This window comes from Dermatophagoides pteronyssinus, unplaced genomic scaffold (assembly GCF_027571235.1).
Source record: "Dermatophagoides pteronyssinus isolate colony J.1.1.1.1 unplaced genomic scaffold, Derpt_VIB-CSIC_2022.12 sq0018, whole genome shotgun sequence".
In the NCBI taxonomy this organism is placed as follows: Eukaryota; Metazoa; Arthropoda; class Arachnida; order Sarcoptiformes; family Pyroglyphidae; genus Dermatophagoides; species Dermatophagoides pteronyssinus.
The window spans coordinates 604,015-629,692 of record NW_027461542.1 but is presented as its reverse complement, the minus strand read 5'-3'; the positions used below and the strand labels follow the sequence as shown (position 1 = coordinate 629,692).

The following is a 25,678-nucleotide window of genomic DNA, read 5'->3' as shown; positions in this document are numbered from 1 at the left end:
TTAAATGCTATATTTCAACAAAGAATATCCATTGTGTGATATGGATTTTTTTTCTTTTGGATGACAGATTTCATCATCTTATCATACGATTCGATTCTTTTTGATTTAAACTTTTCATTCGCGATGAATGGATGAAGTTTTTTTTCAGTAAAGCAGTAATTATGGATGTAGTATTTTCAGTTTCTTCTTCTTCATGTTCACAACAACAAAGACAAAAATAAATTTATATTTGTGTGTGTAGGCGTAAAGACCATTAACAAATACTGCATTTTGTTAATGACGATCAAATTGTTGAAGCCACAATTAACAACAACAACAACAAATCATTTCCGTTGACCTCGTTGAAGAATTTCATCCAAAACATTTTAATGAATATTTTTGAAGAAAAAAAAATGAAATTCTATGGATAATTATCATTAATTCATTTTGGAAATTGATCAATATTTACCCGATGATTCAATCAAAATTTTACCCGAATTTTTCCACGACATCAACAACGGGAAATTCGAACAAGTTTCGCGAACACTTTTCCAATTATGATGATGATGATGATAATGATAATGTCGATCCAAATACGAATAGTGCGCCATCCGTTAGCGAATCATCAAAGTATTTTTTTTTTCGAATGATTCTATTGTGGAAAAATGGAATTCTGATTCACTTCATTTATTGACTACTATCACACACACATACGAAAAAAAAGTAGTAGTATTGTTTAAAATTGAATTTCCGCATACTGCTATCATCACCATCTACCTCTACCTATTTGAAATGACAAGAGGATTCTATATCCAAATGATAGTTGTAGTAGTAGTAGTAGTAGTGGAAGTATCTTTTGATGGATCGACTCATCAAAAAAAAAAAAAAAAAAAATTTTGCCTATTCTTCTTACAAGCAAAAGTTCGCTCCTTAAAAATTTTTTTCTGTTTCTGTAATTTTTTTCTGTTTGTTTGTGTGGCCGATTGATTGTATTTTTTTTTTTATTTTTTGTAATTTTTCCGATTTAATTACTAATCAATTTTTATCCGTTTTCTTTTCAATGGTAAAAGTCAGTGAAATTTATCATCATGTTTCGATCATAAATTATTATTGAGGATTTTGGCTGGTTGATGGCAATTTTTCCGTGTTACTAACAACAACAACAACATCAAATAACAACACTTTTTGCAATCAATATTTGAAAAGATAATCGAAAAATTTGTGTTGGATAAATGATAGAATGATGATGATGATTATCAAATCTGATTACCATAGTATCATTCTGTGCTTGTTTTCTTTTATTGTATTGATTTATTAATTAATCAATCGATCGAATCCAAAAAGAAATCGAATGGGTACGTTTTTTTTTGGCGATTGTCATTTTATTGTTTTTTTTTTGACTAAAGTTAATTTCTCTTTCCACATTCCAGAAATGATCAAAGGATTATGAATTGAAAAATTTTTTATTGTAATTTTTATTATTGAAAAACAACAACAACATAAATCACATTTAAAACGTCTTCCATTTCAACTATCATCATCATCATCATTTTGATTGTGAGCTCAGTGATTTCAATTTTTTCGAATCAATCCGTTATTAATAATGATAATAAAACCATATAACAACAACAACAATCAGGATATGATTCATCGTTGATCATCATCACCCATACAACCTATTTTCGCTTCAACCAAAGAAATTTTTAAAGCCAATTCCAAAAGAATATGATGTGATTACAACGACGTCTTTTTCTTCAATTTTACATCAATTCAATGTTTAGGTAATGTTTCAATTCTTATGAAATTTCATCCGTTCAATGATCATCATCATCATTCACAAAAATCGATTGTCATTGTCAAATGAAAAATAAAAAAATGTTTGATTTCCGTTTTCGTTTGCCATTTGAACAACAACAAAATGTTATTGCAAGTTTTTATATGATAAAATGTTTTTTTTCTAATAACACACAAGGGCTTGTCCTGTTTTGAAAAAAAAATTAATGTTTGTATTGTCAATGTGGCTCTGTTGTTGTGTGTTTAGTTTAGTTTTTGTTAGTTTTGATATTTAGCAATGTGAGATGTTATAATCATATAATCATCATGATATATACAATCGATCAGAAAGAAAAAAAAACTATAGAAACGCCTGGTTAAAAGGATGAAATACGTCACATTTTTTCCCTGTGTATGCCACAAATGATGATGATGATGATAATGGTTTTTATTTTATCAAACACAGAGAGAGAAATTTACTAAATTTTTATTTTTTATTTTTCCGTTCATTCACACACAGATTTACATAGACATCAACTTTAAATTATAATTTGTAAGGATAATTCCATCCTTATCATCATCTGTGCCAATCAATCATCGAATTTCATAATTTCTTCTTCATCATCTGCATTTTTTTTCCTAATTAAATATATCACCAAATACAAAAAAAGTAAACAACGATGCCATTAGAACAAAGAGTTATACAACCAATTTATGTATCACGTGGTTGTTTTCAACCAACCGGTAATAATATATCAACAACAAATAATCAACCAATATCATTACCAAATATACCAAATGAATTAGAATGTGTTACAAATGGTACACTTGGTAATATTATTAGACAATTATCATCATTATCAAAACATGCTGAAAATTTATTTGGTTGTTTATTGGATGATTTACAATCAATGTTACAACGTTCAGCACAATTACAAACAAGAATTGAACAATTATCACAACATGTTGAACATTTAGATTCATCATCATCATCACAGGATAATTCTCATTATAATGATCCTTATTATTATCGTCATCAACAACAAACAATGATGATGATGATGATGACAATAAGAAAACCAATTATACATCGTAGTGGTGGTGGTGGTGGATCGACAGGTATTTCATCTACCGGTAGTGGTGAACAATTTGATCAACAAGTTGTTGCACGTACAACAATACCTGATTCATTACGTGAAGTATATCAACGTTGTGATCCACCACCATCATTAGATAAATTAAATCCATTTCGTGATGATAATATTAATGGTTTAACGCTTTATACGAATCCAAATTATTTTTTCGAATTATGGCGTAAAGAAATGTTACAAGAACCACATTCATCCAAACATTCACGATCAACAAAAATTGCCAAAAATAAACAACAACATCATGGTGGTGATATACAGAATACATCAGGTGGTTCATCAAAATCATCAACAAAACGAAATCGTCAACAAACATCAGCGAATAAACAATTACATTATCAATCATCAACTGATTCAAATTCATATGGACAATTGCCACCACCACCACCACCTTCCCAGCAACAACAACAACAATATTATCCATCAACAAATCAGCCAACTTCTCATTATCATCCGGGTTTTTATACGACACAACAACAGCAACAACAAATGGAAATTTTAACAGCAAAACAAATAATACCAGGATCTGGAACAGGATATACTGTGATTGAAGGATCATATATAGATCCAAATAATTATCAACATCATTATGTACAACATCATCAATATAATAATAATAATAATAATAATACTAAACCTACATCGATACCTTATCAACAGCAACCTGGATTACAACAACAACAACAATCAGCTAGACCTAATTCTCTGGAATTACAACATCAACAGCAGCAACAACAACAACAACAGAATTATTATTATCAAAATAACCAACAACAACAATCCGGTTATAATTTATCATCTGGTCAAACAAGAATGATTTCAACACAGCAACAACAACAACAACAATATGGAACGACAACAATGTCATATGGACAACAACAACAACAACATACACCACCTCAACAATATTCTCCAAGTGCTAATATGGCCAATAATAATAATACAACACCAACAAGACGTTTATCTGCTGCTCAAGTATCAAGGCCTTCAGCACCGCCGCCTGCACCACCGGGTGGAAGTGGTAGTAGTTCCAGTGCAAATTCTCAGCCAGGAACACCAAGAAAAACGTCAATGATGATGATCAATGGACAGGAAGTAGAAATGCGACAAGATTCTATGAATAATAATCGAATGGTTTCAAGAGATTCACTTCCACCGCCACCACCACCACCACCTCCTCCTTCTGCTTCACAAAATGCTCAAATGTCAAATGGAATGGCTAATGATATGATTGATACATCCTTACCACCGCCTCCGCCTCCTCCACCTCCAACAGGAGCAATGACAACCACTTCATTCAACAATAATAATAATAATACAAATTCAAACAGTTAGTATATATTTACATAATTTAATCGATTTGAATGTAATTTGTTTTTTATAAATGCGATTTTAATAGATAATTATACCTCAACACCTCCACCACCACCACCAATGAATGGAAATGGTATGATTCCGATGAAAAATCAACAAGCATCATATAAACAACAAACAGCAAATAAACCGACAGCTGAAGAATTAAAATCTGTTGTCCTTAAAAAAATCGATCCAAATTCATTAACACAATCGAATGCTAATGATGATGTACGATCAAATTTATTGGCCGCCATAAGACATGGTATAAAATTGAAACGTGTTGCTGAAGAAAAGAAAAGAGAAGTTGAACAAAATGTTCCATTACATGATGTTGCATCAATATTGGCACGTCGTGTTGCATTAGAATTATCCGATTCAGATGGTGTTGATGGTGGTGATGATGATGATGATGGAAATGAAAGTGATCCATGGGATGATGAAAGTGAATGTTGAAAACAGTAAAACCACCATCAATTATCATCGTTTGCACAAATAATTTCGAATTATTCTTATCCATGTTATCAAAATTTTTTTTTCTTCTTTATCACTCATATATTTGTAGATAGTCAACAACAAACAAAGGGGAAAAAATTTTTTGGCTACTATATCCCCAACATTCAAATTCACTTTGTGTATATTTATTTTCTAAAAAAAAAAATTTAGCTAAAAATTCATTCGAGAAAAAATCAATCAATGATAGTTTATTTATTCAAAACAACAACAACAAAACTTTCTATCCTCGAATATTGATTGATTGATTATATAAACACAAGAAAACAATTTTTTTCCACTTTATCATCTTTCAATCAATCGATTTCAATATTTTCAATTATTCTCTACTTATTCATTTGATTTGATTTTTTGTTTCCATTACCATCATTTTATCATCACCAAAGAAAAATGAAAGTTTTGTGTGTATTCCTAATGGAGAAAAATTGCTTTTTTTTGTTTTGAGTTTTCTAAAATTTTTTTTATAATTAAATGAATAGAATTTGGAATTTTGTTTGTTTACTGGAAACTTTTCTTTTTGTTTGGTCGGTATAAATTTCCGTTAGAAATATTTCTTGAGTAGAATTTGCTTTTTTTTCGTTTGTTTTGTTTTGGTTTTTTTTTGTTTCTGCTCGGTCAAGAATTTTTTCGTTAATTTCATTCTGTCAAGAACATGTCCAATGAAAATGATGTAAAAGATAATCGAATTGATGAAACTATTGTTCAGGTACCAGAACCGAAAATATTTTTTCGTAAAAATTTTTTGGAAAGATTAACAATATTGAAACCATTATATTTGTATACATTGATTGAATATTTAGAATTATTGGATGATTATCGACAAAAAAATCCAATGAATAATTGTCCAATTGATGATAATCATGATGATAATAATGGTAAATCATTGGATAATGATGATAATAATGAAACATTTCAGGAAAAAATTCAAAATGTTTTTGATCATCAACAATTAAATAATAATAATGATAATAATCATAGTTATCGTAAACATTTAATTGAAAATGTTCATTTTGATAATGATGAACAAATTGATCAATTATTGGAAATGATTGATGAACGTTTAGAACGTATTCAATTGATGGCCATTTTACATGATCAAAATGGTAATCAACAACAACCACAACCACAGCAACAACATTTTTCATCGGTTCAACGACCATCAAAACATCAACAACAACAACAAAAGATTTTCAAAAATGAAGTAATCGATCTTACTACCTATCAACATGATAATGATGATGAACCGAAATCGTTGAATAATCCGAAATCATTTGTACAACTTGATGGACACATTCTACCATTACCGGAAGAATTTTGTCAAATGGAAATTGATAAACAAAATTGTTTGCTTGAATCATTACCAAAGGAAATACGACAAAAATATTCTCGATTATGTTCCAAACATTTATCCTATGTTTTTTTGCAATTTTTTTCCAAATTTTTGAAAGAATTTTGAATTTTCAAAAATTTTTTTGATAATTTTAGTACAATGTTCATTCAATAGATGACGTTGTCTTTGAGTAATAAAAACTATGATTGCATTGCCATCTGTTGATGAAAAATGTTGTAATTTAATCGAACAAAACAAACAAGGGTACATATGCATTTGCTAACTAACCGATCGTCAGATTTAATTTCATTTTCTAAAAACATTTGACCAAAAATAACAAAAACATGTTTGTTTTACGGCGAACCATAATTAATCGACAATTTAATCATTCTTGTCGTCGTTTATTTTCATCATCATCCGGATCAATAGAACCGGGAAAAGCTCGATATAATCTTGATTCGAAAATTGCATTGGTTACTGCATCAACCGATGGGTGAGAATTACTGAAAATCATTTTTGGTTTTTTGGAAATTTTGAAAATAAAAATTTAGTTTTTGTTGTTATTGTTGTTTAGAATTGGATTTTCAATTGCACAACGTCTTGCACAAAGTGGTGCAACAGTAATCGTTAGTAGCCGAAAACAGGCGAATGTTGATCGTGCCATCAAACAATTACATGATGAAGGATTTAAATCGGCTACTGGTTTAGTTTGTCATGTTGGTAAATCTGATGATCGTCAAAAATTGACCGAATTTGTATGTATAATCTATATTCAAATATTCAAATGTTGAGTATTCAAATTGGCCAATTTCCCGAATCCAAAATAGATTGTTGATAAATACAAAGGTTTGGATATTTTTGTTTCGAATGCTGCAATCAATCCTGCCATTGGAGCTATACTTGATGTAAGTAAATTTCGTTTGAATTTCATTTTTTTAGATTGTAAATAAAATGAAACAATTTTTTTTCTTGCAGAGCGACGAAGGTGTCTATGATAAAGTAAGATATCATAATATTCGTATTTTGAACAATTAAAATGATGCTAAATGATGATTAATAATAGATTATGGATGTAAATGTTAAAGCACCATTTTTGTTGACCAAAGCATTAGTACCACATATGGAAAATCGACCGGGTGATAAATCGATTGTTTATATTAGTTCATTTGTTGGCTATCAAATGATGCCATTATTGGCAACATATTCATTATCGAAAACAGCGCTTATTGGTCTTTCTCGAATCGTTGCTGTTGATTGTATGTTGTTGTTGATTTTTTTTCTTATTTGTAAATATAGTTTTTATGAAAATTTTTGTCCATTAGGTGCTAGCCGAAATATTCGTGTTAATTGTGTTTGTCCGGGCATGATTAAAACAAAATTCAGTGAAGCTTTATGGCAAAATCCTGATTTTGAAGAAGAATTTCATAAAATGGTTCTTATCAAACGGTAATTTTTACATGTTTTATTGATGAATGATTTCAATTAATTTTCGAAATCCAAAAAAAGTATGGGAAAACCCGAAGAAATGGCCAATCTTGTTACGTTTTTAGCATCAGAAGAAGCATCTTATATAACGGGTGAAAGTTTTGTTGCAAGTGGTGGAATATTTTCTCGATTATAAATCACAGCTGTTTGTTGATTTAATCTTTAATTTACAATTAAAGATTTGATTGTTTTTGTTCAAATGAATAAAATTTTTAAATTCAAAAAAAAAATATACTTTAGAAATGATTTGCTATTCGGTGTGGTCGCGCGCAAACTGTTTGAATCGTTTCAAAATCACGTGACCACATACATGCCACGCCTACAAAAACCAAAATAGAATTGATTAAATGATCATCCATTCATAAACAAAGTGGTCAATTGACATGTGTTTTTTTTTATTGAAAATTCTTTCGTTGTTCTTGAAATTTTGAAATCCAAAAAAAAACATTTAGTTATTATCAAATAATCATTATGGAATCATCCGCAACTGCTAATAATCCGGCAGCAATGTTGAATAATCAACGTCGAATGCAAACAATTGTTGATAATCTGAATAAGATGCGTGCCGAACAACGTTCATTATCGCAAAAAGTTTCCGAACTTGAATCCGAAGCAACTGAACATCGGTAATTCGGAAAAAACTCGAATTTTATCATTTTTTAAAAAATAATTTTTTTTTTACTTTTAATCAGACTTGTAATCGATGCATTAAAAGAAGTGAACAATGATCGTACTTGTTATCGTTTAATTGGCGGAATACTTGTACAACAAACTGTTGATAATGTACGGCCCGAATTGGAGAAAAATTTCGAAATGGTATGTTTTGATTCAATTCAATAGATAATAATCAATGTTATTTTTTTCGAAAAAAAGCTCAAAAAAACAATTGAAACCTATCGTGAAAGTGTTAAAACAAAAGGAACAGCTATTAATGAATATATTCAACAACATAATCTTGGTCCATTGATTCGTAATGCTGTCGATGGTGGTGGTGGTATAACATCATCACAAGAAAAATCGAATGTTTCAACCATATCTGGTGATAGTTCGGCTAATAATGAAAATAAATCTAAAACCAAAGATTCATCAAAATCATCGATTTTAGTTGAATAAATCTTTCTTTTTTTTTTAACCCTTCACCCTCCCCTACAATCTAAAAATCTGTAAATATTTTCCAAACAAAAAAATTGTTTGGAAAAATAAAGAAATTCTTTTAATAAAAAAATAAAATTTCAATCAGATTTTTTATGATCACAGTTTTCATCACTATCATCATCATCATTATCAATAAATGTTTCGGCCATTAAAACATGTGAAATATTCCAATCATTTTCGTTGATTTTTTTCCATATTTTTGACATATTTTTCATATGTATTTCGATTGGATTTCTATCGTTCGATGACAATCGATCCATATTTCTTAATATAAAAACTAAACATAATGCTTCAATCATTGGTGTTGATTCGTTGGAATGCAAATAAATTACGATTTGATGATTTGATTGATAATCAATCATGAATTGATTATTCATAGGATCTTTGATCAATTTTGAATTGTTTGTCAATGTTTGCTGCAGTTGTTTTTGTCGTTGTTGAATAAAATGAACATTTTTAAATATTTGATCATGTTTGGTTGAATAAAAAAACCAAACATTTTCCTCTCGGTTGATTGAATCGATTGATAGATTTTTGTTGCTGTTGTTGTTGTTGAAATGAAAATTATCTAAAAATATTGCCAAACGTTTTTTATTAAAAACTTCAATACGTACTGATCGTACAGCACGATAATTTGAATAAATATGACCAGTTGTAAATACTGTAAACATTGTCCATATTAATCTGCGAAAAAAAGAAAAAAAAAGAAAATGAATTAAAAATTCTTGATTGAAATGCAAAATCCATACATGGGTTGATCGGAAACAAATGGAATAAATATTAATGAAAAAATCAATGCAATCAAATTGACAATTCTTTCTTGGCTTTGATCTTTGGCTGAAACATCGGCCATATTATTACATTTAGCTTGCTAATTGGTAATTTATGAAAAAAAAATAATATTTTTTAAAAAAAAAATTTACAATTAAAAATTCCTATACATACATGTTGTGTTAAAGCTGCACGTGTTGCACCACCAGCAATACCAACCAATGATCGTAATATTCCTGAACAACATTGTATAATTGTAAAATAATGACCAATAAAAATTGGACTCAATAAATCAATCAAAATAGCCAAATCATTAATAAGATCGGCAAATAAACGCCAATGTTTACAATTCGAATCCATTTGTGTACATTGTATGGTTGCAAATATTAATGATCCAATGATTGATGTACCATCTTATGATTGGAAAACAAAGAAAACAAAAATTTCAATTGATTCTAGAAACAAATCAAATAAGATTTAAGCAAAAACCTTTAAGTATCCAGGTTATTGTTGCAGCTAAAACAGTAGCTGATGAATCACCAACACCAACACCTTTAAATAATGCTTGTGTTGCTAAATTATTCATTATACTTGAACAAAATGCCTGTATACTATCCCAACATTGATATTCAAGATAATCATTGCTGACCGATTGTGGATAACCATTCGGTAAAAATGCTTTCTATGAAAACATTACAACCCACCCGGAAAAAAAAGAAATAACAATTTTTAATCAATAAAAAACCAATCCATTCATATCAATCAAACCTTTAATATTCGTTTTAATTTCATTTAATTTTGATTACTTGATTGATTGATTGATTGAAGAATATTCTTTCATCAAGAATTTTTTTAACACGAGTTACGTTGATCAAAAAAACAAAACAAGGACCGTTCATAAACAATGCTACATTGTTTTTTTTCGTTCGAATGTTTCCTTTTGGTGTTCGACATCCGAGTTTTGATCTTTGTTTTTTTGGTTGTTTTTTCTGGTTCGAAGTAAATTATCGTCACTTTTCATCATTATCATAAAAATAATAATTTGGTATTAAAAATGGTTTTCTAGTTGTCGATGTTGTTGTTGTTGTTGCCGGTGTTATTGTTGGTTCATCCTCACAATGTATGGTTTCATTCAATGATGGCCACCACCACCATGAATCATCAGGAATCGAAACTTCTGGTATTTTACCATGATGATGATGATGATGATGAGTTGGATAGAATATAAAATTCTGATAATTAAGCCAAAATTTGGCCATATTTTCGTCATTTTTTACCGCTGGTTTTGGTGTCGTCGATGATAATAATCCATCAGCCATAAATTGATGAAATTTTAAATGTAAACGATATAAATCTTTTATTGTATGATTATTTGAATGATAAAGTTTATGAATATTTCCGATACCGCCAAGAAAATGAACAACAGGAGAATTTCCATTCTGTACGCGAAGAAAAAGACAAAAAGAAACTATAAATTAAATCAAATCCCGAAAGTAATTTTCAATCAAACCATTATTGATGATGATGATGACAACGTCAACAACAACAACGTTATTATCAAAATTTTTATCATCATCATCATCATCATAATATCCGATAAATAAATAAAATCCAGCAGGTATGTAACATCGATCTAAAAATTCCAAATAAAAAAAACCATTTATATATGTTAATAACGGTATTTTTTTGCCTGGTCATTTTTCTTTCCAGATTACAAAATGATCATTTCGGATCAGAAAAAAAACAACAACAACAACGAAAGGAAGAGAAATTCAATGATCCGGAAGATAAATTGATCGACCATCTTGATGACATCATCATCAAATAATTAAATTTTTCGAAAGAAATCTTAATATATTTTCAATGATAATAATAACAGTTTCAATCAATCAATCAATCAATCAATAATGCTAAATCATTGAAAATTTGTCATCATCATCCTTATAATCACTATGAACAAGCAACAGATATAGAGAATCTATTCTTAAGGTTTGGATTTCTGTTCTTTATTTGAAAACGAAAATTCTTTGGCAAAATAACATTTACATTTACGCAATGAATTCAACGAAAAAAATTGTTTTATCTCGAAATATTTCGGAAAACAGATCAATTGTTATTCAAAGTGATAATAATAATAATTAATCACTGTTGTTGTTGTTGTTGGCGAAAAAAAATCAATTCTTCATTCTCTCTTTCTCTCTTTATGGACAAAATATTTCATTATTGCCATTGTCGTCGATGATGATGATGATGATGATAATGTTGAATGTCAAATGCACTACCATCATCAACGGACAACCACAACAACAACTACCGAAAAAAAAACATGCTGAATATTTGAATTTTTGGGTCAATTGAACAATAGGAACCCCAGAGTGGTTTTGGGTTCCTATTCTTCAATTGGTTAAATTTTGGGTTCCTATTCTTCAAAAGGTTAATTTGGAAAAAAAAACAAATTTTTCATCATGTAATTTTTAAAATAGCATGGAAATGTATTCTTGAAGAATGTTTTTTTGAAAAAGCAACAAAAAACATTAAAACATAATTAAAAAATTACATGAAAATAACGACAAAAGAATAAAAGTGATATTTCCAAAAAACAAAAAAAAAGTTAAAAATTGTCTAACTTAATTAAGGAAGGTTAGTTTAGGTTAGGGAAATTAGGTTTTCCGGAGGAAAACCTAATTTCTTAGGTCAGTTAGGTTTTCCGGAGGAAAACCTACCTGATCAAACTCCAAAAAAGCAATTTTTGGAACAAATTTTGCGAATTGACATTGTATGGTTATTATACTCAATGGTCATTTTTGGAGCAAAATGTGGATATGAAACGCACGAAGAAATATCAAACTTAATTAAGGAAGGTTAGTTTAGGTTAGGGAAATTAGGTTTTCCGGAGGAAAACCTAATTTCTTAGGTCAGTTAGGTTTTCCGGAGGAAAACCTAACTGATCAAACTAAAAAAAAGCAATTTTTGGAACAAATTCTGCGAATTGACATTGTATGGTTATTTTACTCAATGGGAATTTTTTGAGCAAAATGTGGATATGAAACGCACGAAGAAATATCACACCTAATTAAGGAAGGTTAGTTTAGGTTAGGGAAATTAGGTGATGATGAAACGCACGAAGAAATGCCAACCGAAAAATTTCAAATAAGAATCTTCAACCGTTGAATCACACACAAACCAATGTCTTAGGGACCGCCCATAATTCAATGAATTTTCCAACGGTTTTTAAGAAAACAAAAGAAATAACCTACGAACCCAATAATCTTCATTTACGATCACAATGTTATTGTTAAAAGTTTAAATGTCACAGCATTTCAAAATCATTGTTTTTTCTCTTTCTTTCTTTGAAAACTGTTACATTCTTCATTTTCAAATAAAATAAATATAATCTTTTACATTTTTACCCAATGGTCATTTTTGGAGCAAAATGTGGATATGAAACGCACGATGAAATGTCAAACTTGTGAAAATAGAGAAAGGAATTAAGGAAGGTTAGTTTAGGTTAGGGAAATTAGGTGATGATGAAACGCACGAAGAAATGCCAACCGAAAAATTTCAAATAAGAATCTTGAACCGTTGAATCACACACAGACCACGCAATGTCTTAGGGACCGCCCATAATTCAATGAATTTTCCAACGGTTTTTAAGAAAACAAAAGAAATAACCTACAAACCCAATAATCTTCATTTACGATCACAATGTTATTGTTAAAAGTTTAAATGTCACAGCATTTCAAAATCATTGTTTTCTCTTTCTTTCTTTGAAAACTATTACATTCTTCATTTTCAAATAAAATAAATATAATCTTTTACATTTTTACCCAATGGTCATTTTATTCAATGAAGATTTTACTTAATTGTTATTTTACTTAATTGTTATTTCACTTAATTGTGATTTTACTCAAATGTGATTTTACCTAATTGTGATTTTCTTAATTGTGATTTTACTTAATTGTGATTTTCCCCTTTGTTAATTAACCTTTGACGTCTTATTTTTGTGCAATTATCAACTTGGAACACTCTTGTTCTTGCAATTTTCAAAATAAATCATGAATATGAACCAAGAAATTCGTCAAAATATAATGCCTATGATAAATTTTCGGATAAACGTTTTTCAATAAATTGAATTGAATTGAAAAAAAAAAAAAAAAAAAAAAAAAATGCCTATGATAAATAATAGTGATGTATTACCATTATACAATTGGATGAAGGATAAAAAACTAATTGCATCCACAATGAAATGTGAAATATGTAAAAACTTAATGAAATGGGAACCATATTCCAAAGCAAAAGACAAATATACTTGGAAATGTGATAATAACAAATGTAAAAAATTTAAATCAAGAATAACTATACGGCGTGATTCTTTCTTTTTCAACTCAAAGTTGGCTTTATGTACATGGATTCACGCAATTATTTTGTGGTCAAGAGGATTATCACAAAAACATGTTTGCGAAACTCTGGGAGTAAGCAATCATACAATGGTCGATGTATTTAATTTCTTCAGACAAATATGCAAAAGATATTTTGATCAACATCCAATAAAGTTGGGAGGAGAACAACGGATAATTCAAATAGATGAAAGTTGCTTTTCATCCAAACCAAAATATCACCGCGGAAGAAGCCCAAATCCCATTTGGGTATTTGGAATGGTCGATTGCAGCACTCGACCAGCATTGGGCTATATGGAAATCGTGGCCAAACGAGATGCCAAGACGTTATTGAAAATTATCAAAAAAGTGGCGAAACCGGGATCGATTATCCATTCCGATCAATGGCGTGCATACACTAATATTGAACGTGAATTAGGATTCGAACATAGAACGGTCAACCACAAGTTAAATTTCATTGACAAAATTTCAGGAGTACATACTCAAACCATTGAGAGCTACTGGAATAAAAGCAAGCAAATGATAAAAAAGATGAATGGGTGTCGACGTGAACATCTTGAGAATTATTTATGGGAAATGATGTGGCGAGAACGTCACACTAATGACACATTTAATAATTTTTTAGAAGCTATTCAACAGCAATATATTTTTGTTTGAATCATGTTGTTTGAAACGTTCTTTGGCACCTTTAGGTGTTTGTAATCTATGTGATTTTTTGTAAATAAAAAGAATAAAATTTTTTTTTTAATTAATAAAAATACTACGATATTTTATTAAATTTGACTGATTAAATATATTTTTCAACAATAATAAAAACAATCATTGATGAAAACATTTTGAAAAAAATTAGGGTTCCTATTCTTCAATAGCTTGATTTTGGGGTTCCTATTGTTCAAAAGGCAACTTTGGGGTTCCTATTCTTCAAAAGATCCGAATTTTTTTTGTACATTCATGCAAAATCTATTCTCGACCAATATTGAACATTGCAAAACAAAACAAAAATCGACAACCGAAAAAAACAGCAAAATGCCAAAATAAAATAATCAATCGATCCATCGATCCACATCCATCAATCAAGTATTGAAATGAAAATTTATCATTCTTCTCTTTCTGTGTGTGTTTGTTTGTGTGGTTTTCATTAGATTTTTATGTTTTTAGTATCTATATAGTGAAAAATAGTGAAAAGAATCGACTCCGAAATCCAGAAACAAAAAAATCAAAATCATTTCGATCGATTCATGAATTGGAGAATGATGATGGCCTGTAGATTCAAACCAAACCACCAATTCAATAGCAACAGCTACTTTGATATATTGTTTTCGTTTCTGTTTTGGTGACAGTAAAAGAATTGATATTTGAAAACATCTCTCCTGGAACATCTTTCTGAACATCCCGTCTGAATTCAATTTCGATCAAACAAAAAAGACGGAAAAAAACAAATGAAATGAAATGAAACAGTAAAACATTTCATATACAAAATTATTATTCGTTGTTTTATTTCATTTTGTTCATCATTCAGCACATGCACAACATCAAAAACAACAACAACGACAGTAAATTATTGATGATGTTTCTTTCTTTCGTTTGTTTGAATAAACTACAAAATCGGGCAAACATTGGGAAAAAAAATCATCATCATTATTATTATATATAATACACGCAAATAGACGACCATAGACATCAAATCAAAGAAAGAAAATAAATCCAATGGTAAGTCTTTTTTTTTTTTTGTTTTCCCCTTTCATTTGATTACTTTGTTACTTTTTTTTTGGGTAAATATTCTTCTTTGATAAATATCATTTCATTTACCCTGTTATGATTTATTCATCATAATCATCTTCTTTGTCGTCGTCTTTCTTTGTTGCCGTTTTTTTTATTTATTTACTTCTGGGATTTTAGATTCAATCAGATTTTGTCAAATAATATTTTTTTTCAATGAATTTTTGTTTATCTTCTTTTTTTTCTTGCAAGGCGAAGGGAAAAATATGAAAATCCTATGCAATCCAAATGATGATTTAGTCTTTGTTTTTTGTCAAAAAACAACTTGACTTTTTATTGTTTCGCACAACATAATTTATATGGTCCAATAATAATAATAAGTCAATTAATGAAAAAAATGAAAATGAAAATAACATTTGGCTTTTTTTCGCATAGGGATATCAATTATCAATCAAATCAATAAACTAGCAAAAAAAATTTGCTGAAACCCCCCCCCATACACAAATCCAATAGATTAGCTATTTGAATGTTTGTCTCTCTCTCTCTCTCTCTCTCTCTCTCTCTCTCTCTCTCTCTCTCTCTCTCTCTCTCTCTACATTACCACCATCATCAATTTATTATTAAATTTATTATCATCATCATGATTATCATCGTAAACAACAAAATATTTAGTCCTAAATAAATAAATAAATAGCAGAGGGATAGAGATAGAGAAATCTTTATGAGAGAAAATTTCGATAAACAACAAACAATGATTATGATAATGATAATAATGTTGATGATGGTAAGATTATTATTATTAGGGTCTGACGTCTTTGTTTTTCTTCAATTTTTTTTCGTATAATATCTGTTTGGTTGATTATGGTATGTACCGATTAATAATCGTTTATCATAGTCGATATCGAATAATAATAATAATAATAATATCATTATTATTAAAAAAACTATAGTATAATATCGTTCATCGTTTTTATTGATTTGATTTATTCTTCATTCAAACTGCTACTTCTATCCACTATTATCATCATTATCATCATATTTTATGAAATCATACCATGTGTGTCAAACAACCATCATCATTCGTTAGAAGAAACGAATCTTTATTTCTATGAATCCAACTGTTGTTGTTGTTGTTGTTGTTTTTAGCTAAATTTCGTTAAATATTAATTCATTTTTTTATTTTTACTATTTACTTTTTTGATAATTTTCCAAGAAATTCTTCCTCTTTTTCTTCTTCTTTGAAAAAAATCCTTCAGATTTTCTTTTCTTTGCTCTATATATATGTATTGCAATCACACAAAAATACGGTAAGTAGGATTTAAAATTTTGAATCAACGAAAAAAAAACTTTTTTTTCCCATTTAATACTTTGTATGCATGTATCTTTGGTGTTTTCCACTCTTTCTGTAGTAGTTGTTGTTGTTGTTGAAATTAATGATGATGGTTATCTGAATAAAATGATAAAAATTTATGCATGTTATCAATTTATATTTGAAATGTAGCAAACTGAAACATTTGAATGAAAAATATTTTCATAAATTGGTTTTTAAACAAAACAAAAACAAAAAAATCATATTTCAAATTTCTTTTCAAAATGAAATCTGATTAGATTCAACACACAGAATTTCAGAATTTGATATTCAAAACAAATCAAACAAATCCAAAAAATTGATATTTTTTGTTGTTGTTGTTGGAGACATTATAGTTTTGTCAATTAAAATTCTTTAATTGACAAAAAAAAAGAAAAAAGAATTGCACTTGTAAAACGATCAAAATTCTTTTGATTTTTCAATATTGAATTCTCATTATTATTCATTTCTTTAATAATTCATAGAAAAATTTGATATTCCTAAAGGGAAAAAAAGTGATTCAATCATTCAATCAATCAATTTCAAACATCGAAGAACAAGAAGAAAAAGAAAATTCCATCAACCATTTATGTTTATTTTCTTGGAATTTTCGATTTGTAAAGAAGAAGAAATTTGATTCAATCAGGAAAAACCTGTGTGAAAAAAATTTGACAAATTTTTTTTTGTTTTGATTTTTTTTTTGAAATTTTGAAATTCCAAAACGCAAAAACAAAAAACATTCGATTTTCGCATACATAAAAGACGTAACGGATGTTATTACTCAAAACGAAAAAAAAATTCCAAAGAATCCATAATGGAATGACCATCAATCAATTTTTGTTTTGTTTGTTTTTTGTTTTTTTGGAAAAACTGAAAAATATTTTTTGTTTTTTTTTTTGCATAATGTACACATGTTTAGTTTATATCAAATGTATCTCCATCCACAAAAAATTGAAAGTTATTTCATCTCATTTAACCAACAAAAACTAACGAAATTTGATGCAACCAAATCATCATCAAATATCCATATTTTTCTTATCTTTTTTGAATCTATAGTGAAAGAAAGAAACAATTTTCTGCTGCTATTTGTTTATATAATAATATAAAATGTCTAAAAATAGCTCTCTCTTTTTTGACGATGATGATAATAACCAGAAAAGAAAAGCAAAAAAAAAAATTTGATATTTGTATTTGATTTTTTGATAATTGATTTTGAATGAAATTGAATTTGGATATTTGTAACAACAACAGTTAGTTATTTGGTTTGGACAATTATTAAAGTGGTTATTATTATTATGTGGGTTGTTTTCGTTTGTTGTTGTTGTTGTTGTTGTTAATATTCAATTCACTCAATCACTTACCTGAAAAACACACACCTAAATAAACAGTAATATAAACAATCGATCAAACAATTCTTTTTGGGTAAATAGTAACTATTTAAGATCTCCATATTGTTGTTTTTAGCAAAATGCCATGCATCAAATGAATGATCATCATCATTATGTTGTTAACACTTTGATCGACTGTTTTAAAATTATTTTTTCATCTGTTGATGATAATGAATATCAATGATGTTTTTTAGATCGATTTTTTTTTTGCTCGTACAAGATTTGCTAATAGATTGTTTTACAAAGTGTTAATATAAAGAAAAACAAAACCCTTATAATAATGACAATATAATCATCATCATCATCATTTTAATATTATTTTTTTTTTCATAGTAAACATCCATTCGATCATGATGATGATGGTGGTTACCGGTAGTGAGAGTGTGTTGTAATATCGTTATAATCGGTTTTTTTTTTTTGTTTTCTTTGCGATAATTTATTATTATTATTGTTGCAGGTTGTCATCGAAAGAGAGAGAAACATAAAATTTTGTAAGTAATGTTTTTCCTGTGAAATGAAAACAAAACTAACATCGTCTGTATTAGTGTTAACATTTAAAATATCTTATCAGGTATTTTCTTGCCTCTCTCTCTCTCTCTCTCTCTCTCTCTCTCTCTCTCTTAGTTTGACAAAATAATATTATCAAACAATCGGCGGAAACATTCAAATAGAAAATGACTTGACAACTCAATTATATTAGAATGATGATGATGATGAAATGGGGGAAAAAAATAGAGTGAAAACCTATACCTGTATTATGGATCATTTTATTTTTCGGATCTACAACCATATATTTGTTGTCATCCAATTGTTATCCATCCAATGAATGATCCAATTTTCATATTTCTCTTTAAATATTTTGGTTTTGATTACCGGCCAAAGTTTTATTTTTCTGTCATTTAAATTATTATTAAATTGACAAAGAATTTGTCCTTCCTATTTTTGTTTTTGTTTTTTCCCTCACCTAATCATTTCTGGTTGATTTTTGGATGACGACACTGGTGGAACATTTATAATAAGGTTAACACTTGATTAATTTCATTTTTCCTAAAAATAATAATTATTATCCACAATGATTATTATACAGTGCTGTGTGTGTGTAGGTGATGATTGTTAAGTAAAAGTAAAAGTTTTAATGATTACAATGAACACAATTGTAATCGTCTATCATCGATATCATCATCTTAATCATTGAATGAATTGAATTGAATTAAATCTAAAAATAAATTTGAAGAAACCTAAACCAAACAAAAAAAAACAAACAAACTTAATCCACCAAGCAAAAAAAAACCGGCATTAAAAAAAAAGAAATTTGCCATCTCTCTCCCTCCCCCTCTCCCTCTCATAATAAGATTAATCACAATGGTATTATCATCTTACCGTCGGTAAACAACAAACAACCAAAAACTAAACAAAATAATTATTTTTATATAGTTATGGTGGTTGAAGAAAAAAAAGAATATAACTTTTTTTTCGTTTCTTACCTGATAATAATGATGACATTTTCATTTTTTTTCCATTTCTTTTGCCCATTTTTCCATTTTTCCATTATCCATTTCGTTTTTTTGGATCATCAATCAATCAATCAATCAATTTATCACCATCATCGTCCAAATAATAATAATAATGTTATTAAAGTGTTGTTGTTGTTGAATAATATTTTTGGTCATCATCATCATTATCGTTAGTAAAAAGTTGTTTTTTTTCTCTCACTTACCTACTTTAATGGTCTTTATACATACACACTTAATTGAATTTTTTCATGTTATTTTGAATGAATTGAATGTGAATTTCCGTATGGCTAATGGCAGTAGCCATCATAATAATATTCATCCGGATAATAATAATAATAATGATGTTCAAATGGATCAAACAACAACAACAACAACATTATCATCAATTTTATATGAATATATTTTGAAAAATCGAACAGCATTTACTCAACAACAACAACAACATTTACTATTGCCATCCGCTACGACAACAACAACAACAGCAAAAATGATGAATATAACGATTATTGATCAACACCAACAACAACAACAATCAATTGATGATGATATAACTAAACAAAATGATGATGATAATAAACTAATAAATCATTTGTTAACATCACTTAAAATGGCAATTGAAAATAATTGTACTGATTTAGATCAAACATCATTATCATCATTATTATATCATTTAAATTTAACATCATCAACTGAATCAAAATTATCATCATCATCATCATTGAATGATGATACAAATTTATTACGAGAATGGTTACATAATGAAACTAATCATATAGAATTGACAAATACAACAACAACAACATCAACAGAATCATTATTCAATGATTTTATAAAATTTACAGGTAAGTTTGCTTACTGATTAAAATTCAATAATAAACATTCCATTACAAATTTTCATTATTTTCTCTATCCACACATGATAAAAGTATATATTTATTTTTAAAAAATTACAAATATTTATCCTATTTTTATCCGGGTATATTGATTTTTCAAACAAAACAAACAAGCAAAATTCATCACATTGAAAATTCACATTCTTTTTCTCTTTCCAGTATGATGAATTCATTGTTATTATGATGATGATTATGATGCATTAAGTAAATCATGACCATTGTAAATGAAATCATCAAAAACCAAAAAAAATTATGTCATTCTTTTGCTTTTGTTGTTGTTACACAATCACCTACTACTGTGTTTCAATGTTTTTTCATTCATTGAATGAATGAATGAATGAATCCAAAATGTAAATTTGCAAATGGATTGATTTTTTTTGATGATGAAAGCCACCACCACATACTGTTTTGGTTTTTATTTGGGTGTTGGTGTTAGCTTGATTGGCTTCATTTTCTTTTTTTTTTGTTCACAAAAATTTTGGAACATAAAATAAATATCAAAACCCATTTACAAATAGAAAGATTACCCTAGAGAGATTGACAAACCAGAAAAAAAACCAGAAAATCAAAAATGTTTTAGCTTGAAATTTGAAAAAAAATCCCAAAACAACCGGCTCAAAAAATCAGACAAGAAGAATTATTTTTCTGGGTCGGATTTATAACCATCATATAATTTACGTAACAGGAATGATGATGATAATGATCATTCGATAAGATTTACTAAAATCAAATTAAAATTATCATTTAAGAATCGGAAAACTGTATGTATGTTTGTGTAATAAAATACAAATTATCATCATCATCATCAACATCAATTTTGTAATGAATTAATTATTCATTACAAAATAGGATAATTAACTTTATTTCACATTTTTGTTGTCATTTTCGTTGTTACCACGGAAATGTTTTCCCACAGCAACAACAACAACAAAAATTTGATTTTTTTTTTTTTGATTTTATTGTTTTTATAGCCAAAAAATGCTGTTTTGTTTTGTAATTATTTCTGTTGTTGTTGTTTTTTTGTAATTGTTTCTTTTGTTTTTGATCTTTTTGTAATTTATTTAATTAATTAACCGAAAAAAAAATTCAATTAATGAATAAATCAAATCGTTTTAAAAATACTTTCTTTGGCTAAACAAGCAAACAATTTACTACTATTCAATCAGCATATTTGGGTCTTCTTTTTTCTCTTTTTTTTCCAATCAAACTGAACATTTTTTTTATTCTGTTGAATTCTGAAAAATGATTCTGTTGAATTGCAGAATAAGAACTTTTCAGCAAAAGTTTTTCGAGTTTTTTTTTCTTCAAAATTTGATTTATGAAATTGTCAGTTTTGTTTCTCCAGTGAATTTTGATGAATGAATGAGATTTTTTTTTGACAATTTTTGGCCATATTCCAGATCAGAAAAAAAAGAAAATTCTTTTCAGATTGAAAGATTTGTTGTTGTTGTTGTTATTTCGGGTGTTTTTTCTTCTTGTTTTTCCTGATAACAGCAGCAAAAAAAATATTCAGATTGAAGTAATTTATCGATCGATCGATCGATTGATTGATTTTTGATCGATTTTTTAAAAACATATTTTGGCAATCACACATACCTTGATAATTAATATTGATCGATATTTGATTGATGGAAATTTTCATTTTCATTTTTTTTTGAAATTTTAAAATTTTAGATTTAAACGATATCAATGATAATGAATCATCATCATCATCATTATTATCATCATTAGGAAAATATTGTCCATCAGCATGGGATGGTGCATCTTGTTGGATGCGTACATTAGCCGGTAATGAAGCAATTATACCTTGTTTTTCACATTTTAATGGTATTAAATATGATACAAGTCGTAAGTTTTTGTTTTGTTTGATTTTTTCTTTTTCATCAATGAAAAATTTTTAAAAAAAAAGAAAATGCAACACGAATGTGTTTACCAAATGGAACTTGGGCTGAACGAGCTGATTATGATCAATGTAAAGCATTGAATACAGCCATACCGATACCGATCGAGGTAAATTGATTGATGGATGTGATTAATCAATCATATGGTTAATTCTTTTGTTTTCTACTTTGTTTTGATTTAGAATCTTCATACAACCTATATATATTATTTTGGATATGGATTATCATTATTAGCATTATCGATTGCATTATTCATATTTCTTTATTTCAAGTAAACAATTTTAAATTTGAATTTCAATGTTTATCATTATTATTCTTTGTTTTTATGATAGAGATTTACGTTGTGTACGTAATATTATCCATACAAATCTAATGGCTACTTATTTGTAAGTTTTGACAGACAATTATGTTTACAAAAAATATATTTGGTTTGTTTGTATTTTTCTCTTCTTCAATAGATTAATTGCAATTTGTTGGATAACAACTGATCGTTTACATGCATATCCATCACCAACATCACAAAAAGCATCATGCATAACGGTTATATTATTAACATATTTAATGGGTACAAATTTTTTCTGGATGTTCGTTGAAGGCTTGTATCTTTATATTTTAGTTGTAAAAACATTTTCAATTGAATTTGTTAAAATAACTAAATATTTAATAATTGGTTGGGCATTTCCTGCATTAATTATTTTATGTTGGTTATTAACAAAATTTTATTTCTCCAATTATGATTCTGAATTGGTTCAGTAAGAGAATTTTTTTTTACGAATTTTTACAAATTTTTAACATTGAAAAAACCCTTTTTTTCTTGACAGATGTCCATTTCAAGCTCAAGATGAATATGATAACATCTATAAAGTACCTATCCTAGTAGTTTTGATTGTAAGTTTATAGGTTTTTTTCGTTTTTTTTTTAAATTAACGTTTTTCATAATTATTTTGAAAATATAGATAAACATATTTTTTCTTGGTAAAATAATGTGGGTATTGATTACAAAATTACGTTCATCGAATTCAATTGAATCAAAACAACGTCGTAAAGCAGCAAAAGCCTTATTAGTACTCATTCCATTATTAGGTGTTGGCTATATGTTTGTATTGGTCACACCAACACATCCAACAGCCAAATGGATATTTCAGTATTCACAAGCTATACTTGTATCCACACAGGTAAATTAAGAAATTTTTAAAATTATATTACAATATCAATCATATATAATTTCAAAAATAAAACAGGGATTTACAGTTGCTGTATTATATTGTTTTTGTAATGGTGAAGTAAGAAATTCATTACGAAATCATTTTCAACGTTTCCGTTTACGTCGTACATTACGTTATGGAGGCGAGTATCCTGCACATAAAACAACATATTATCGTACAACTGCATATTATAATTATCATCATCATCATAAACAACATAATCAGATTAATCAGAATAGAAAATTAGTAATCAATAATAATAATAATAATAATAATATAAAATCATTTAAACATTCATCAGCAAATATTTCAGGTAACTCGATTCGAGAAAACAAAAAAATCTTTATAGATTTAACAAATGATTATCTTGTAAATGAAAAGTTTTTATTATTTATTTTCTTTTTAAAAAATACTAATTTTTTCTTACAAAAATTTCTTTTTTATTTTTCTTAATCGATTGATAGCTTGTTATTAAGTTTTTTGTTTGTTGTTGTTGTTTTTTTTAATGAACGAAAATTTTGGAAATTATAACGATTGTGGAATGGCGTGTGCATCTCTTAATTACAAATCGCACTTATCATAAATATAGAAATTCACCACCAATTCTAACTAACCAAACAATCGCAATGTTTGATATTGTTGTTGTTGTTAATGATGATGATGATGATAATTTTATGCACGTTTAACCTTTTTTTCTGTTTTTTTTGTTTGTTTTATTTTCAATTAATTAACACTTGATTAATCCACGATATAATTGCTAATTTTGCTAATTCATTTCATTTTCTTTCCAATTCTCAAATGAATAGGTAAAAATCCTAATAATCCTAATGTTACCCGTACAAATAATAATTATAATAATAATTTATTTAAACAACAAAATTCAATGGATATTAATGATGATAATACTAATAATGATGAACAAATCAATATTTTAGGATCAACAAAAATTCATCATAATCAACATAATAATAATCATCATAATCATTCACAACAAAATATGCGATCACGTGATTCCTGTATATCATATACAACAACAACATCATTTTTATCACCAAGTTCAACAACGATGGCTGTTACCGGTAGTAATGGTGGTGGTGGTTTAAATGGTTTTGGTAATAGTAGTGGTGGTGGTGGTCATCTATCAATAGCATCAACAACAACAACAACCGAATTAATTGAATCAAAAGAATGTTTAAAAATGTCATCATCAAATAATGATGATGATGATGATGATAATGATGATTACGATAATGTTGTTACAATCGATAATGGAATCAATAAATTTGATAATGATCATTCAACAACATCAATAACAACATTAAATGATGGCTATCATCCAATATCGACTAACGATGATCATCATGATGATGATGATAATGATGATGATAATGAATTTATTTCCGATCCAATGAAAATTGAAATGCAACCACTTAACTCTCAGATAATTTCATTCAATATTTGATTTTTCTTTGTAATTTTTTCTTTTTCTTCTTCTTCGTTTTTAAATTATTATTAATTTGTAAAATTTTCATTTTTAATTTTTGATCTCTTTATTATTTTTTATTTTTTGTATTTTTCTTTTTTAATTTTGTTTGTTTTTTTTGTTTTGTTTTTTTTAAAATTACAATTTCATTTGATTGATTTATAAATTGATCTCTCCCCAAAACATCATCATTACATTTGTTTTTACTTTTGTAATCATAATATTAAATATTTGAAAAAAAACATTGTTAAATTTGATATAATAAAATCATGTTTGATTTTTGTGAATCATTCTTCTTTTGTTGCTGTTGTTTTTTGGATGAT

The 25,678-nt window shown here is 27.8% G+C and overlaps 7 protein-coding genes across 9 annotated transcripts; 5 read left to right on the top strand and 2 right to left on the bottom strand.

The window, feature by feature from the left end:
- Positions 1-942: 942 nt before the first annotated feature.
- LOC113796917 (uncharacterized) lies at positions 943-4,726 on the top strand. 3 transcript variants are annotated; one of them, XM_075822600.1, is made up of 4 exons: positions 946-1,334; positions 1,410-1,760; positions 2,273-4,230; positions 4,300-4,726. In XM_075822600.1, exons 3-4 carry the CDS (start codon positions 2,433-2,435, stop codon positions 4,707-4,709), a joined length of 2,208 nt encoding a protein of 735 aa, XP_075678715.1. In that variant the 5' UTR covers positions 946-1,334; positions 1,410-1,760; positions 2,273-2,432; the 3' UTR covers positions 4,710-4,726. The 3 variants fall into 3 exon arrangements, with proteins under 3 accessions (XP_075678717.1, XP_075678715.1, XP_075678716.1); XM_075822602.1 differs by lacking the exon at positions 4,300-4,726 and having other exon boundaries at positions 943-1,334; positions 2,273-4,235; XM_075822601.1 differs by lacking the exons at positions 946-1,334; positions 1,410-1,760 and having other exon boundaries at positions 2,243-4,230.
- Positions 4,727-6,354: 1,628 nt separating this feature from the next.
- LOC113796911 (dehydrogenase/reductase SDR family member 4-like) lies at positions 6,355-7,781 on the top strand. The gene is made up of 7 exons (XM_027347206.2): positions 6,355-6,589; positions 6,671-6,851; positions 6,924-7,001; positions 7,072-7,095; positions 7,160-7,352; positions 7,419-7,542; positions 7,603-7,781. Exons 1-7 carry the CDS (start codon positions 6,441-6,443, stop codon positions 7,715-7,717), a joined length of 864 nt encoding a protein of 287 aa, XP_027203007.1. The 5' UTR covers positions 6,355-6,440; the 3' UTR covers positions 7,718-7,781.
- A 174-nt stretch (positions 7,782-7,955) lies between these two features.
- On the top strand, positions 7,956-8,822 carry Pfdn2 (prefoldin 2). The gene is made up of 3 exons (XM_075822604.1): positions 7,956-8,207; positions 8,274-8,397; positions 8,455-8,822. The coding sequence occupies exons 1-3, from the start codon at positions 8,053-8,055 to the stop codon at positions 8,692-8,694; spliced, it is 519 nt and encodes a 172-aa protein (XP_075678719.1). The 5' UTR covers positions 7,956-8,052; the 3' UTR covers positions 8,695-8,822.
- Positions 8,769-10,391, bottom strand: LOC113796910 (RUS family member 1). Its single transcript, XM_075822603.1, has 5 exons — positions 10,276-10,391; positions 9,997-10,189; positions 9,682-9,920; positions 9,486-9,607; positions 8,769-9,420 (listed from the first exon to the last, which is right to left on the bottom strand). Exons 1-5 carry the CDS (start codon positions 10,297-10,299, stop codon positions 8,814-8,816), a joined length of 1,185 nt encoding a protein of 394 aa, XP_075678718.1. The 5' UTR covers positions 10,300-10,391; the 3' UTR covers positions 8,769-8,813.
- A 126-nt stretch (positions 10,392-10,517) lies between these two features.
- LOC113796912 (uncharacterized) lies at positions 10,518-11,110 on the bottom strand. The gene is made up of 2 exons (XM_027347207.2): positions 11,018-11,110; positions 10,518-10,946 (listed from the first exon to the last, which is right to left on the bottom strand). Exons 1-2 carry the CDS (start codon positions 11,093-11,095, stop codon positions 10,518-10,520), a joined length of 507 nt encoding a protein of 168 aa, XP_027203008.2. The 5' UTR covers positions 11,096-11,110.
- Positions 11,111-13,673: 2,563 nt separating this feature from the next.
- LOC142645688 (uncharacterized) lies at positions 13,674-14,561 on the top strand. Its single transcript, XM_075822606.1, has one exon. The coding sequence runs from the start codon at positions 13,674-13,676 to the stop codon at positions 14,559-14,561; it is 888 nt and encodes a 295-aa protein (XP_075678721.1).
- A 5,470-nt stretch (positions 14,562-20,031) lies between these two features.
- LOC113796876 (uncharacterized) lies at positions 20,032-25,645 on the top strand. Its single transcript, XM_075822521.1, has 10 exons — positions 20,032-20,715; positions 22,441-22,614; positions 22,676-22,776; positions 22,850-22,938; positions 23,000-23,053; positions 23,126-23,419; positions 23,489-23,555; positions 23,624-23,842; positions 23,909-24,185; positions 24,679-25,645. Exons 1-10 carry the CDS (start codon positions 20,085-20,087, stop codon positions 25,332-25,334), a joined length of 2,562 nt encoding a protein of 853 aa, XP_075678636.1. The 5' UTR covers positions 20,032-20,084; the 3' UTR covers positions 25,335-25,645.
- The last annotated feature ends 33 nt before the right edge of the window (positions 25,646-25,678 follow it).

Coding starts and splice junctions, on each gene's coding strand:
- LOC113796912 (XM_027347207.2), bottom strand. CDS start 11,095: ATGATGATGATGATGATGATAAAAATTTTGATAATAACGTTGTTGTTG. Junction 10,947..11,017: donor CATCATCATCATCAATAATG/GTTTGATTGAAA, acceptor CTTCGCGTACAG/AATGGAAATTCTCCTGTTGT.
- LOC113796910 (XM_075822603.1), bottom strand. CDS start 10,299: ATGAAATTAAAACGAATATTAAAG. Junction 9,921..9,996: donor AATAACCTGGATACTTAAAG/GTTTTTGCTTAA, acceptor TCCAATCATAAG/ATGGTACATCAATCATTGGA. Junction 9,421..9,485: donor TTTGTTTCCGATCAACCCAT/GTATGGATTTTG, acceptor TTTTTTTCGCAG/ATTAATATGGACAATGTTTA.
- LOC113796917 (XM_075822600.1), top strand. CDS start 2,433: ATGCCATTAGAACAAAGAGTTATACAACCAATTTATGTATCACGTGGT. Junction 4,231..4,299: donor TAATAATACAAATTCAAACA/GTTAGTATATAT, acceptor CGATTTTAATAG/ATAATTATACCTCAACACCT.
- LOC142645688 (XM_075822606.1), top strand. CDS start 13,674: ATGCCTATGATAAATAATAGTGATGTATTACCATTATACAATTGGATG.
- LOC113796876 (XM_075822521.1), top strand. CDS start 20,085: ATGGTCTTTATACATACACACTTAATTGAATTTTTTCATGTTATTTTG. Junction 23,054..23,125: donor AATCTAATGGCTACTTATTT/GTAAGTTTTGAC, acceptor CTTCTTCAATAG/ATTAATTGCAATTTGTTGGA. Junction 23,420..23,488: donor TATGATTCTGAATTGGTTCA/GTAAGAGAATTT, acceptor TTTTCTTGACAG/ATGTCCATTTCAAGCTCAAG.
- LOC113796911 (XM_027347206.2), top strand. CDS start 6,441: ATGTTTGTTTTACGGCGAACCATAATTAATCGACAATTTAATCATTCT. Junction 7,002..7,071: donor CCATTGGAGCTATACTTGAT/GTAAGTAAATTT, acceptor TTTTTCTTGCAG/AGCGACGAAGGTGTCTATGA. Junction 7,353..7,418: donor TCGAATCGTTGCTGTTGATT/GTATGTTGTTGT, acceptor TTTGTCCATTAG/GTGCTAGCCGAAATATTCGT.
- Pfdn2 (XM_075822604.1), top strand. CDS start 8,053: ATGGAATCATCCGCAACTGCTAATAATCCGGCAGCAATGTTGAATAAT. Junction 8,208..8,273: donor TCCGAAGCAACTGAACATCG/GTAATTCGGAAA, acceptor ACTTTTAATCAG/ACTTGTAATCGATGCATTAA. Junction 8,398..8,454: donor TGGAGAAAAATTTCGAAATG/GTATGTTTTGAT, acceptor TTCGAAAAAAAG/CTCAAAAAAACAATTGAAAC.